Below are 15091 nucleotides of genomic sequence, written 5' to 3' on the forward strand. Positions count from 1 at the left end.
TGATGGTTCATACTCAATGTTGTTAATAAATGTGAGAAAAACTGGATGAAAACTATTCAAGATAAATGAATTCTAACAAAAGCTTGTCCTGATGGTGGCGCTAGAGAACAGGTCATGGTTTCTATATCGAGGCCTTATTTATGGATTCAACAAATAAAGTGTCTGACACTAAAACTTTGTCACAATTTTCTGAAAATCATTTTCTGGAAGCAAATATCACTGGGGTCAGATTGACCCCAAGGGTCAAATGTCTTACTAATAATTTGAGGGTCATAAAGGGTTAATTTTAGATGTGGAGGACACTAAATATCACAGTGAGGATCCAATGAAGGTGATTAAAGGGATTATTCTGTGTGTTTTAACGACTCCTCTTTGACGGAAACTATACAAAACCTGAAGAAAGCGACTGAGACACCTGAGCAGAAACTTAAAGAGTCGTCAGTGAGTGACAGAGGAGGGGGTCTCTGATGGTCTCTGAGCTGTGATCCTTTCTTTGCTCTCTGCTCATCCCTGGGGGGCTTTAAATGGACTGACTGTACATAATGGTAATCCAGTGGAGTGGCGCGTTATTGGAAAACAGGAGAGATGACTGTGGATGCGCATGGAGACTGCGCATTGATCAGCTGTAGGGGGGTGGGGGGGGGGGGGGGGGGGGTAGTTTCCCTGAGGATCCCCATCTTTCAACACGCGCACGCACACTGCTGCTTTAGTAAGAAGTTCATTTCCCGCGGGAGGCGCGCGGCTCCGTTGCTTTGGTGTTGAAGGAATGCGTAAAACTCTCAGAGCTCCTCCTCCTTGTTCACGTGCATTCTGATCATTTCATAACCACGTGGATCAGATCGGCCGCTGTGTTTCAGGCAACTCATGAATTTAAGTGCGCGTGAACCCGAACGAGGGCCGGTCGCGCGCAACAGCGAGCGAGAAAGGGCCGACGGAGATAAGCGCGCACCCGAGCTGCCTGTGAGAGGCCAGGAGCGCGCACGGAGTGATCGAGCTGCTGCTGGTGAGGCAGCAGACGGTGGAGAGGAGACACGCACATCAGCTGCACACGCACATCACAGAGCGATGCTGCGTGCGCTACACTTTCTGCAAACTTTTGGATCCTAGTGCAGCCACGGGCACGGAGACGCGTGCACGCATGGATTCTTTCTGTGAGACAGCAGCTCTTTAGTGCACAGGAGCAGAGATGATGCGCACACGCACAGCCATGCTCTGGATCGCCTTCTTACCGTTTGTGGTTCCGTGCGCGCTCGGGAACCGGACCGCGGACCAGTTCTCCTTCTTCCACGGACACGTGTTTGAGAACTCCTCTCCGGGGTCCCGGGTCCAGGGGCTGAGCATCCCGTTAAAGCGGCTGAACGCGCACCGCCCGTGCGCTCCCGGGGAGCCCGGAACCTTCCGGCTCCTGGGGGAAGGAAGCGAGAATTTCCGCGTGTTCGTGCACCACCACCGGGGTAACGTGCTACTGAAGACGTGCGGGGTTCTGGACCGGGAGGAACGCGCTGAGTACGCGCTCACCCTGGTGTGCGCGGGACTCTCCGCGGAGGAGGTGGTGGCATCCATCAAAGTGGACGTTCTGGACACGAACGACCACGAGCCCACTTTCCCCGGTGCCAGTGTCAAACTGAGCGTGGATGATTCCACTGCGCTGCGCACGGCCATCTACACGGTGCGTGCGCGTGATGCGGACAGTGGAAAGAACGCGGACCTCATCTACTTCGCGCTCCCTAAAAACGGGCGTTTTTACGCGGTGCCAAAAAGCGGTGACATCCTTCTAGTGGATTCCATCCTGGGTCTGGATCAACCCATTAAGTTCCAAGTGTTTGCTCGGGACCGGGGGTGGCCGCCGCGCACGAGCCAGGGCGTCTCTGTGGAGGTGAGCCCGCGGCAGTGGCCCGTCACCACCTCACCCGGAAACTCTCAGAAAATAAAGAGGAAGTCCCGCTCAGTGCTGGAGGCGGAAAAACCGCTTTTCATCAACGTGTCTGAGGACGCGGGCATCGGTGCGGTGGTGATGAACCTGAACCCGGTTCGATTCCAGTCCGCCACGTTCGAGCTGATGGAGCCGGACGCGGAGAGCTCTCCGGTTACCGTGAGCAGAGACACCGGGGATTTAGTCATCTCACGGAGGCTGGACCGGGAGACCGAGCCGCTGGTGGAGGTCGCTGTCAGAGTGCAGGACAAGAGGGGTGAGTCAGTGAGGGAGGGGGTTCCACCGAACCGACCCGTGTCCTGTCAGTGCTGTTGGATGGGTTTGATACCAGTGCGTAAAAGCGCACGGAGACTCTGTCATGGGTTAATTGGATAACTTTGAGATGAGCTTTGAGTGACAGACACTCAGCTGTCAATCAGTGTCTGGAGAAGTTCTGTGAAGGCCACGTGTGTTGTTCAGTGATTGTGAGAAAACACACACACGCACACACACACACACACACACACACACACACACACACACACACACACACACACACACACACACACACACACACACACACACCCTACAGGTGTTCCTCCCAAAGCTGCAGATTGTGTTGGTTTTAACAGAGTCTCATTCATCAGTGCAGATGCAGGATTCATATGAGGCAGCGGTTCTCAACCTTGGGGTCAGGACCCCATTTGTAGTTGCAAGACACTGGGGGTCACAAGGTGGTTTTAAGAAACTAAGAACATTTCTGTTTTTGTAACAATTTGAGCCCATTGTTGCTTATTTTTTTTTTTTTACCTTTTTCTGCAACTACACCAAATTTTCCATTGTTCAACCTATTTTCATCACTTTTTCTTGCCATATTTTTGCTTTTTTTTTATTGCATTTTTGCTACATTACTCATATTTCTGACACTTCTACATCACATTTCAATGCCTTTTCTGCACATTTTTTACACTTTCAGACATGTTCAGCCCTTATAAACCCTTTCCACCACTTTTACACATAATGTCACATATGTTGACTCATTATTGTCACTTTTAACCTCTTTTTACCAGAGTTAGGTTTTTTTTTTTTTTTTTTGTTTTGCCAGTTTAATTACATTCACCATTCGTCATGCCCATTATCTGCCAGTTTAAACTAATTGTTCCAATATTGTCACTTTATGCCCCTTTACTACTATTCTATATGCTTTCAGCCACTAATTAGAAACTTTTAACCAATTTCTGTCCTTTTTCCACCATTTTTGGTCACTTTGAACCATTTTATTAGTGATTAAAACCATGATTTCCATCTTTAAGATGACTATAATAATAATAATAATAAACATTCCTGGATAACAGTGGATATTATTCAGATGAATAAATAAATGTGGTTATCACAGATTCATAGAACAATAGACCATCATTTTACTGACTTTATGGATGGACCCCAAAAATCTCTCCCCTTTATTCCCCCTTATAGATGGTCCTGTCTCCACATGACTGTTCTTCAATGTTCATGTCTGTGTTCAACCACCTTCAGCTACAGTGGGGGTCCCTGCTCTCTGGGGCCTTTATTTTGGGGGTCGTGTGCTGAAAAGGTTGAGAACCACTGAACTAACGAGGATTGGGATGGGCCCACCAATAGTTAAATGGGTTAATTATGACCTGAGGATGGACTGCAGGGCCAGAATCTGTGCAGAGAATGTTGTCTGTCATTCAGATAGAGTCTGTAATGAGATGGCGTCCTGTTATTTATCCGTGGGTGTCTAGTGGACGGACGCGTGTTCTAATCAGAGCAGTTAACAGCTTCTGACTGGGGGAGCGCCCCTGATCGATGTGACCTATTGGTCGTTGGTTAATGCGAGTCGTCCTGATGCAGAAAACAAGCTGAGGCTGCTCCTGGCACACAGCACTGATCTACACTCAGGAACTGCATGCAATATTGGTTCTTTGTCCCACTGATTACCTTCAAAACACATTAACGTTGAGCTAAAATGTGACGTTAAATCTTTAACCCTGCCGCAGCACAACAGCTAATGGAATAAATGCTCACAAGTTGTGCAGTGAAGTTGTGACTTGTAATTTCATATCACAAATACCTCTCTTTCTTAAATGTAACAGATTATTTATTAGGTATTTCTTTCTAATTTTATTAAGAAATTTAGACTTTCAAAACACACAATCCTTTGTATTTAAAACTAATAACATTGATTGCATGAATTTGTAAACATCAATTTCCTAATATATACCTATTAATTTTACTTTATTTAATTAAGTATGGTGTACTTAACAACTGACTGTTTTTTATGTTTCTCTTGGAATTATGACTTTAATCTGAGAAATTATTTTTCCTCAGAATTCTGACTTTATTAACACGACTTTTTAAAATCAGAATTCTGACTTTAAACTTACTGACTTTCTTTTCAGAAATATGACTTTAATCTCAGAATTCTGAGTTTTTTCTCAGAACAATAATAATGATAAAAACATATTGGACCTTGTTTTTTTTCAGTGACACTAATCCTCTAATGTATACTTCACTAACTACAGATCCTGTATATGCAACATAGGGAATCTCTGTTTATATAAATCATGGACTCAGTGTCTCATTGTATTTTTGTACGACAGTGAGAAATAAAAGCTACAGCAGTTTGATCGTAGAAAGCTCAAGTTAGTGATGGACGAGGAAAGAAAAGTGTGTTTATGTAAATCTGACACTTCTCAGATGCTAATGGATTTCCTCTGCTGATGTGTTTCCAACTATTTTTGATAAAATGTGCTTTTGGGTGGACTTTTAAATGTGCTGCTTCAGCCTGAAAAAGGCACTCTGTAAAGCCTGGTGACGTGATGTATGGACTTGATCTGCATAGAGCTTTGATTAGCGTCTAAAAGTGCTTCACACCGTCACACCGCTGCAGAGCAACGTGCTCGTCTATCATTAGGAGACGCTCAGAGCTGCCAAACCACTATTAAACACATGGACGTCCGCTTTTTACGTTCTAAAATTTAAATTACATTTCAGGGTTTACTACGGTAATTTCTGCATCACGTTACACTTTTGTGTTTCATCATCTTTCCCTGTTAAGATACTTTTCAGGTAATTACGTCTCCTATTGTCCTTAGGGTCAATTTGACCCCATTCAATGTTTATCAATAAAATGATCATGATGATATTTTATCAATATGCTGAACACATATTTCACGCATCAGTGTTACTCTGGGGTCAATATGACCTTAAGCTGTTTTAGCTCTTTAAAGCTTGTCTGCCTGTGTATTGTGATCTGCTCTCTCTCTCTCTCTCTCTCTCTCTCAAAAATATTGTCAAGGAAAATGTTTACAGTCAATGCAGTTTTGGAACAGCTCATTCCCAGTGAAAGTGACGTAGAGGATGCTGTATCTGAAACTTTATAGTGAAGAACCCTAAGTATTTTGCAAAACTTAGATAAAAATACGTAAATAATTTGTTTATGAGAGGAAGGGGGGGTGGGGTCACCTTCATCTGGTTCATTGCATAAGAGTCATGAATGTGAACCCCAAATTAGAAAAGATTTGTATGAAATATTTTTTAGATGCAGTAACTGTAAAACTGAAGGTTTGACCTGATGGTGGCGCTGCAGCAAAGGTCATAATCTCCACAACCAATAGGGTTGATACTCTAGTGCTCATTAATGTTGTCCGTGAATCTGAGGAGATTAGGATGAAAACTATTCCAGTTAAATGAATTCTAATATAAAAGAAGTTTGACCTGATGGTGGCGCTAGAGAACAGGTCACGGTTTCATTATCAAGGTCTTATTTATGGATTCAACAAATAAACAAAGTGTCTGACACTAAAACTTGCTCAATAATTTTATAAAAAATCATTTTCTGGAGGCAAATATAATGTAAGGTAAGGTAAAATGTGTTTGTGATATTTGAGAGTAATTAAAGGGTTAAACTCCTTCAAATTGTCCCAAACACAATATTAAGGTTAATAATAAAGTCAACTAGTGTTTTTCATTTTAGTTTGTATGCTTCAGATGATTTAAGTAAATGTGATGGTTACGGTGAAATCACACCAGATTACATCATCGTTAGCCACAATGCTAACCATCACCTAAACATGTCTTTGTACCACAGCCTTTTTACATTTAAATGCAGTCATAATAATCTGATTTAAAAACACACTTCAGATGAAGCTCTGCGTTAATTTTCAATCACAGGATAACATGATCACTACTCAAACCACTACATGTAGTGAGAAATGGTGGAATTTTTGTCCATTTGTTTTATGGTGTAAAATGTATCTTAAAAGTGATGTTGTCCCACAACTTGAATGTGAAGCATGTCTGTCTCATGTTGGATCCTGATTTTTCATAAAGCGAGAGAGAGTGAAACAAACATGTTGAATTTTTATGTTTTATGATGTTTCCGCAATCGTGTAAAGTTGACTTGCTTTGAAAATTTCTCAGATTCATGCTGGTGTCTCTCAGACTGTACGATGTAAACATCCATGAAGTAGATTAATGCTAAGTTTACAAGAAAATGTGTTGATTTGGTGATAAAGGTTTGTTTTTGTGGAGGAAACATGATGGAGCTTCTTTTCAAGTACAACATTACTTATTTACAATAGTTCCTCATTTATCGTGGATTTTGTTCTAAAAATAACCTGCAATAGGTTATAGACAGGAATGAACATTTCTCACTTGTTTAAACTCTCAAAGTTCAAACCTTTATAGATTTTAAAACATAAACCTGTTTTCAAACATACATCACTTCAGAGTCACACTGCTAGTGATCAGATATTGATGCTTTGTTGATGATGATGACGTCACGTCAACACGTACACTGGTCTGTTCATCCATTCAACCATGGAGTAGAAGCTGTGTGACCACCTGGAGCTGTAGGACACGCCCTTTATAACCAGGACTAGGAAGGATTAGTCATGGAGGAGAATCAGTGAGGAGGTGGTTGTAGCAGATAAAAGTTCTCTCTGTAGCACTGAGCTAGCATAGCATTAGCGGCTAATCACACCAGCTTTTTTCACTGGTGGTTTATGTTTATGAGAGGAGAAAAAGGAGCACAGCTCCTCACTTTAGCAGGTAGTGAAACTCACCGTGTTGGATGTGTTGCTGGTGGGTGAACGCAGCATGAGCCAATCAGGACGCAGAACACAATGCGTGTTCATATGCTGTAAAAAACAATGCATCCAAAATTGCACCGTAAAAAAAATCTGCGAAACACAGAAGCCACGAAAGGTGAATCACGATATAGTGAGGGACTATTTTTAATATTTTTAATATTTTTAGGAATGCACCAAAGTGAAAAATCTTATCCGAAACCAAAAATGAGAAAACAAAGGCCTAAAACTGAACCACCAAAATAAAAAAAATATTTTATGTTAATATTACGCAGTGTTTGAAACATCCTGTTGCGGTGATTAAATGTGTTTTGGCCAGAAAGTAAAAATGGCCGAAAAGTAAATTTTATTTACTTTTATTCAGTGAAAACAAGACGTAATGATGCAAGCAAACAGTTTACGGCCAATCATTTTCATTTTGGTGCATCCCTAGTTATTCAATTTACGATACAATTCTCTCACAATTTATTTTACAAAATGATTCTGTAGACAAATGACTGATAAATATTCATATTTCTTTTCTGTACTGTTTTCCTTTATCTTTCTGTCAAAATAATTCCTGGTTAAACTATGTAAAACAATGTTATTTAATATAAACAAATCCTGAATGAAATAAATAATACAAATAAAGAAATAACTTATTCATTTAAATTCTGGCTCTACAGTAAAACTACATAATAGTTATTTATCTTTTTAAAAGTGCAACTGAAAATGTATTTTGTGTTAACAATTGGACTTTAAAACAAATCCCATATCAAATATTATAAATAAATAAACTATGGCTTTCATTCTCTCTATTGTTTCCGTTTCCTCTCTGTGACCTTCTGACCTTGGATTTTTTCTTTCTCACTTCTTTCATTTTGTCTTAGGGAAGCCAACATGCTTCCACACTTCTGATTTAAAACACGGTGGTGCGTCCTGAATTTTAAATTCTAAATAATTGCGCCCTCAGAGTATCAATGTGAACCGTGACACCTTTGAATCGATTTTTAACTGCTTCTCAATTAATCTTTACATCCCCAGTTTCGTCCTTAAGTCACTAATGTAGAACATTCATTATCAATGAATGCGTCTTGATTTATCTGTGTGTGTTTTTTTTTTTAACTTTCATGCATTTATTTGATCTGCTCTTATTACTAGTGATGCACTGAAAATTTTTCCACTAAAAATATTCGGGCAAAAACAGCTGAAAAGTGCATTTTCGGTTTTCGGCCAAAGCAAGATGTAATGACACAAGCAAACGCTTTTTGGCTAAGAATTTTCATTTCGTTGCTTATAATTATTAGTCTTTGATAAAATATATATATAGCTGCTCTTCACCAGTACGGCTGATGTGTGAATGAATATTATTTCCATTTGCTTTATATAAAAAGCTGCAGAACAAAGAGAAATCTGTATTTGTTCTTAAAATGCTTCATTTATGAATCAGAGGCATGTAATAATAATTCCACTTTTATCTCCATGTGTTGGAATCTGTCGTCAGAGCAGTTTTTGTTGCTGTGATTAAACATCCATGTGTGTATTTTTATCTTTAATGCTCAAACAGCACTGGTATTATTATTACAGTGGATAAGGGTCAATGTTTGCCAGATAGACAGTTTTTTTAGAGTTGAGTAAAGCTGAACCTTTGGGGGTTTGTGGGGATTAAAAGAGACCAGAGTCACAGTTTAATGTCTGGTCTTTGCTCTGCCCTGTAAAACAGCGGGTTTTCATTTCCGAGCTAAGCTCCCGGGGGCCGCGTAATAAACGTGGCGTGGTTTTGGTTCCTGGTGACTGGTTTGAAGTCCGTTAATCCGTTTGGAGTGGAAGTTCCCGCTGTAGCTCCGACCTCCTCCATCTGCTCACATTATCCCTGTAATCCCATCTCACTCTGCCTCTCTTGCTCTCTTTTACATTCTTATTCACTCCCTCCAAGGATTCAGTCTTTAGTGGAGCCACGAGAGGAAAAGGAAAGCCTCCGACATGATTCCTGGATAGATAGACAGGGAATGCCAGAGTTCCTCGTGAGGATCTTTATTAACTTCTTTTTGTCTCTTGACGAAGCTCTGCTACTGCTGAGCTTCTGTTGGCCTGTTTTTAACTCTAATGATGGATTATTATTCACTTTGTATTGTGTTCACATTCCTCTCACATTAAACACAAACTCATCACTTTATTGAATTAAAAGTAGTATTTTTTAAAGTGGGGACAGGAAAGATTTTAGCATTGCTCTGTTAGTTCATACGTTTTTTTTCTGTTTCATTGTCATTCTCTGACCTAACTAACTATCTATCTATCTATCTATCTATCATCCAACTATCTAACTAACCATCCAACTATCTATCCAACCATCCAACCAACTAACTAACCATCCAACTATCTATCCAACCATCCAACCAACTAACTAACTAACTGTTTCTGGCTGTGTGCTATTCTCCTCCTGTACTTAAGTCAGTCACTACGCACCTTCATCCCAGTTACGCACTGTGGGTGGAGCCTCCCTGAAATGTGGGTGTTCCCATTCAAATCTGGCTTTACGTGCGTTCTCAGGTGTGCGTAAATCCTTTTCCTCTTACGTTCTTTTAACCCTGGAGAAAGTGCAGCGCCCCCATAAGGTGAAACATTATACTGCACTAGAAATATGGACTTAGTTACATTTGAAGCCAAACAGACTCGTGCCTCGTGCAGCAGCAGCTGTGATCACTCAGCTGCTGCTGTGTGATTAATTAAAACTGTGACAGATGCAGATTTCTGTCCACATTGGTCACACTCACTCACTCACTCACTCTTTATTTACAGCCGTTATTTAAATCTGATGTTTTACCAAAACATGCACAAGTTTTGGCTGGATTTTGTTTAAAAAAAAATGTATATGTATAATAAATAATATTGACTAGACACTCAAACTTTAAAAGTCAATAATCAGTGTATGGAATAACGGCGTTTAAAATAACGGCGTTAGGTAACGGCATTTGTTTTTCAGTAACGGGGTAATCTAACTAATTACTTTTTACGCCGTTACAACGCCGTTATCGTTACTGAACGTTAAATGCGGTGCGTTACATGCATTGAATACATTTTTATCCGAAAGTATCCCTGGATTCTGACTCAGCTGCAGTGAGGAGGTGGGTTAGAAACAAGATGAACGATTATGATTGGCTAAGGCGGCGTCATGTTTCATGGTAGCCAATCAGAGCCAGTGTTTTTACACATGTGCCAGCAAGAGGAGGCGGGTTAAAAACAAGATGAGCGATTATGATTGGCTAAGGCGACGTGCCAGCACACGCGCCACACGCACGCACGCACGCACGCGCGCACACACACACACACACACACATAGAGCAGATGTGATGAATCAGCAGAGATGGTGAGTTTGATGAAAAGTTGTCATTTTTAAGGTGACGATACAAACACTACTTTATATTAATTATGGTCAAAGACAAGAACGTACATGTGAAGTGTTCATTATATCCAGGAGTGAAGACTTTGTCCACATCTGTTGTAAGTAACTCAAATTTAATGAAGCGCCTCACAACAACACACGCATCGAAAAACTCTGAATTCTTTGACAAATAGCAACTTTTTTTTTTTAACAGTAACACAAATAGTTACTTTCCTTGGTAATGAGTTACTTTTATTATAGAGTAATTCAGTGACTAACTCAGTTACTTTTTAGAACAAGTAGTGAGTAATTATAACTAATGACTTTTTTAAAGTAACGTTCCCAACACTGTCAATAATTAACCTTAAAGCTACGTGTGATACATTACTATTTGAGTAAATGTCTAGACTGGCCATTTCCCCCTTTTTTTACCTTTGAATAGAGCTGCATGATTATAGCCAAAATGATAATCACATTTATTTTGATCAATATTGTATTAAAAATTATAATCACAAATAATTATCATATATGGGAAGAATCTGTTTTTATTGCACTACTTTTAAACAAACAATAGGTGTATAGTGTACAGTGCAAAATTAATATTTAAAATTGAATTAGAATTATAAAAAATGATGAAAAACTATTACTCCAATAATTTTAAATGTACCAAAGGCAAACTAAATAAATTCACTATTACACAGTGCAGAGACCATATTTTAAATTGATCAGGTAAATGTAATTGCAACCTAAATTGTGATCACGATTAGAAAATGATTTACTGTGCATCCCTACCGTAGATTTTATATTTCAGCTAAACGTGTGAAGCCACATCAGCTCACACAACAAATCCAGATGAAGAGCCTGGATCCTGTGCTTGGTTCTGTATCTTTGTGGGAACGTTCCTCCAGCGGAGTGTTCTGCGTTCTGCAGTGAGATGAGACTTTACTACTGTTTCTGTTTCTACTGGTGGTGTGTGGGCTTCACATCCCCTGGCTCTCATTCTCTCTGCTCAATTAATGCAGTGCCAACGTGTATGAGAAGACGAGGAAGAGCCCCATTAATTTCCCTGAAAAGGTCCGTCGTCCTCGTCTCTAACGGCTTGTTTCATGGTGTCCTCTGACTGCAGGGACTCCTGTTAGCACTGATTGATGAAGTGATTCATTGGTTTAATTAGTCAAATGGTTAATATATGTATTAACACACAAGTCGTTCTTTGTATCTTCTCCGTCTTTATTTCTGCACGTTAACAATAAAAGCCAAGTTAAACTTCTTTAACATCCTGTTACGAGTTCAATTACATGTTTGGAGGCTTATTTTAGTGCAGCTTATATTAGTCGAGCTTTAATCAAGTAAATTACTACATACATTTAAAGTTTGGCTTAAAACCTTTAAAATGTCCTTATTAGTAGATTTATTTCTAACAAAACACATTATTATGCATCATATTTATTATCTTTTAAAAATGGGACTACTGTACATTGTTAGAGCCTGTGTTCCTCCATGTTTAAATCATGTGATTGATGATGTCACACGGCCCCACTGCCTGTAATCATCCCATTGTTTTCTATTGGAGTGAAACATTCAGCCTGATTTATAGATCATTTAACAGATTTAAAACCATAAGCTGCTAAAGGATGTAAAAAGCTGCTAAATGCAGGTATACACTGTGCAATGTTTGACCCATTTTGAGCCGATTTTTTACTTGTGCGTCTATTTTTGGGATCGGGCTGAGTCTCGGCTAAATCGTGCATCGTTTAGTATACATGGTGTAGTATACATGGTGTAGCGTACGTGGTGTGGTGTACGTGGTGTGGTGTACGCGGCGTGGCGTACACGGTGTAGTGTACTTCTTGTCCATCACATCGCCGTCTTTTTTTTTTTTTCAAAGCTCTTTTTGCTGAGATTTGTGAATGTCTCTCCACTTCCTGGTTCTTCTTCTTCTTCTGTTTTAATGGCGAGTTTCAGAGTTCTTCTTCTTCTAATTTGTATGTTGCATTTCCGGAAACAAGACCCCTACGTGTCATTTATGAACGTACAGTATGAGCAGTCAGAGTGTATCAGTGTGAGAACATGAATCGTGAGCTGAGAACATTCAGACTCTACAATTGAGCTGGAGCTGAATACAACGATTGGAGAAATCACACAATGTACGTCCGCCTCTAATGATGTAAAAAGCTACTCAGTAATGAGCCGAGTGACATCATCAGTCATGTGATTTAAACATGGAGGAACACAGGCTCTAAAACGGTAAAGTAGTCCCATTTATGTAATTTAAATAAATATGGTTCATAATAATGTGTTTTGTTAGACACAGATCTACTAATAAGTACGTTTAGAAGGTTTTAGGACACATTTATAAAAACATTGGAGGATATTTTATTTCTATTTGACTAAGTTGCAAAAGATTCAGTAACAAAGATTTATGCTTTTCATGTATTTTTATGCACAACATTGTGCTTTTGAGCAGCAATAAAAAAGAACTATACAGGAAGTGACCTCAGACTTTTTCTAAAAACGGTCAAACGTGCAGACATCTGCGTCTATGAAGGTAAAAATGCTGAAATGGAAGTTGCTGAAGTGAAAGTGTGAGAAAGGAGGAGGATTCTCTGAGCGTTTCACACGTTTCTGAAACATATTGCGTTACACTCGTACTAACAGTATCTAAAAGTGTTGTTTGATGAGGAATGAAAAGAATGATAAATCTCAACAAACTCCAGATCATACGCAGTGATTTGGCCGTTTCAATTATAAATCATTTCATGATGGATGATCACAGTTTGTTTAGAGCTGCCAGAAAAAAAGAACTGCACACGTTGCCAACATCCCTGTGTGAGGAAAGATGCTATTTTCTCTGCCTGTCTGTTTTTTTTCTGTCTATCTTTTATATAAAGTCAAAGATCACACAAAGAGAAGAATATTTCCCAGCAAACATTCATGCTGTACTCACCTGGAATATATTCATCTATAGCTGAGAGTTTCTGACGGGAAAAAAGTGATTTTCACCAGAAGGAATTCAAACGTCAAAAAACGGCGAGAATCCAACTTTACTGAAGAGAAAAAGACAGCGACGGAATGTGTGGGAACATTTATGATTTACATACTGAACAGAAATATTGCACTGTGCATTGTTTTTATTAAGATGTAAATTTAGCAGGAGGTCAAAGGTTAAAACAGGTCACAGCGTTTTCATTTTTAAAGGCAAGGCACATTTATTTGTATAGTGCATTTCATATACAAGGCAACTCAATGTGCTTTACATGATAAAACATTCAACTGTTTAAAATCAATAAGAACATTTAAAATCATCACTTAAATCATTTAAAATCATCACTTAAATCATTTAAAATCATCAACATGATCATAAATCTCTCTCAATCATACGTAGTAGAGAAAAAACTTAACTTTGATTTAAAAATGTTCACATGTGATGCTGACTTCAGCTCTGCTGCAGTTTGTTCCACTTCTTTGCAGCATAACAACTAAACACAGCATCACCATGGTTACTGTGAGCTCTGGGCTCCACTATCTGACCTGTGTCCATCTGTGAGCTCTGGGCTCCACTATCTGACCTGTGTCCATCTGTGAGCCCTGGGCTCCACTATCTGACCTGTGTCCATAGATCTGTGAGCTCTGGGCTCCACTATCTGACCTGTGTCCGGTTTTTATATTCATTTAGTTTTTTTATGTTGTGATTTTGGATAATTTTTGCTCATTTTGTGTAATTTTCTTATTTTGTGTGTTTTTGGAGAAATTTAGAAAATGTTTCTGAATATTTGTGGTTGTCTTTTGTGTTTTTGGAGAAGATTTGTGAAGTGATTTTGACGATTGACAATTTCTGTAGTTTTTGTTTATTTTTTGTTGTTTGGAGTAATTTTGTATTTATTTGCAGTTTTTTAATTGTTGTCCTTATTTGTAAATTCTGTAGACCCTTTGTGCAATTTATGTAATTATGTATTTTTTTGCTGCTGCTTTTTTATTTTTTAATTAATGTCCATTTTTTGTATTTTACTGTCATTTTGTGTGTTTTTTGTTTTTGTTTTGTTTTTTTTGGGATCATTTTGTGTTTTGAGAGTTTTTATGGTATTTTTGTAGAGACTTTGTGCCATTTCTTTAGGTGAAAATGTGAGCTTTGCTAATATTGTGCAGTTTCTTTGAATTTGTGTATTATTTTGGAAATATCTACAACAGAGTGAGTTGATAATTTACACAATGATTCATTGCTTCTCTGACGTTTTTTATTTCTGCTGCGGGTCGAATTGGATGCTGTAAAAGTCCGGATTTGGTCCCCGGGCCTTGAGTTTGACACTCATGCTCTACTGCTTCTCTTCGTTGTGTTTTTTTGTGCGTTATCAAAGACGTTCTTCGTTTAAATCGTCTGAAATCTGAAGTTAAGCTGCTTCTGTGGTAACAAGTCGTCCACAGCTCGGTGCACGGTGCTGTTGTAATTACCTTCACTAACAAATTACAATCATATTTCTCAAACCGCGGCGACGGCTGATAAAGAAACACTCGCTATGCTATGCTATGCTATGCTATGCTATGCTATGCTATGCTATGCTATGCTATGCTATGCAGAGCCTGCAGAGACTGAAGTCTTTGTGGATGGAACGTTTGTTACAAAGGTCTGCATTAAAAAATAAATAACAATACTAATGATTGTGTTCACTGGGTAATTGAATTCATGCTTAAGCTGTTTACTGCAGA

At 39.3% G+C, this 15091-nt stretch overlaps 1 protein-coding gene across 1 annotated transcript in view; it reads left to right on the forward strand.

Annotated features, from left to right (window-relative positions):
* Nucleotides 1–1167: 1167 nt before the first annotated feature.
* The window catches only part of LOC114459565 (neural-cadherin-like), a 494937-nt gene continuing 481013 nt past the window's right edge, over nucleotides 1168–15091 (forward strand). The window contains exon 1 of the mRNA XM_028441778.1: nucleotides 1168–2189. Within this exon, the coding sequence (XP_028297579.1) occupies nucleotides 1187–2189 (1003 nt within the window). The 5' untranslated portion in view covers nucleotides 1168–1186. The remainder of the gene's footprint in view (nucleotides 2190–15091) is intronic.

This window comes from Gouania willdenowi, chromosome 3 (genome assembly GCF_900634775.1).
Source record: "Gouania willdenowi chromosome 3, fGouWil2.1, whole genome shotgun sequence".
In the NCBI taxonomy this organism is placed as follows: domain Eukaryota; kingdom Metazoa; phylum Chordata; class Actinopteri; order Blenniiformes; family Gobiesocidae; genus Gouania; species Gouania willdenowi.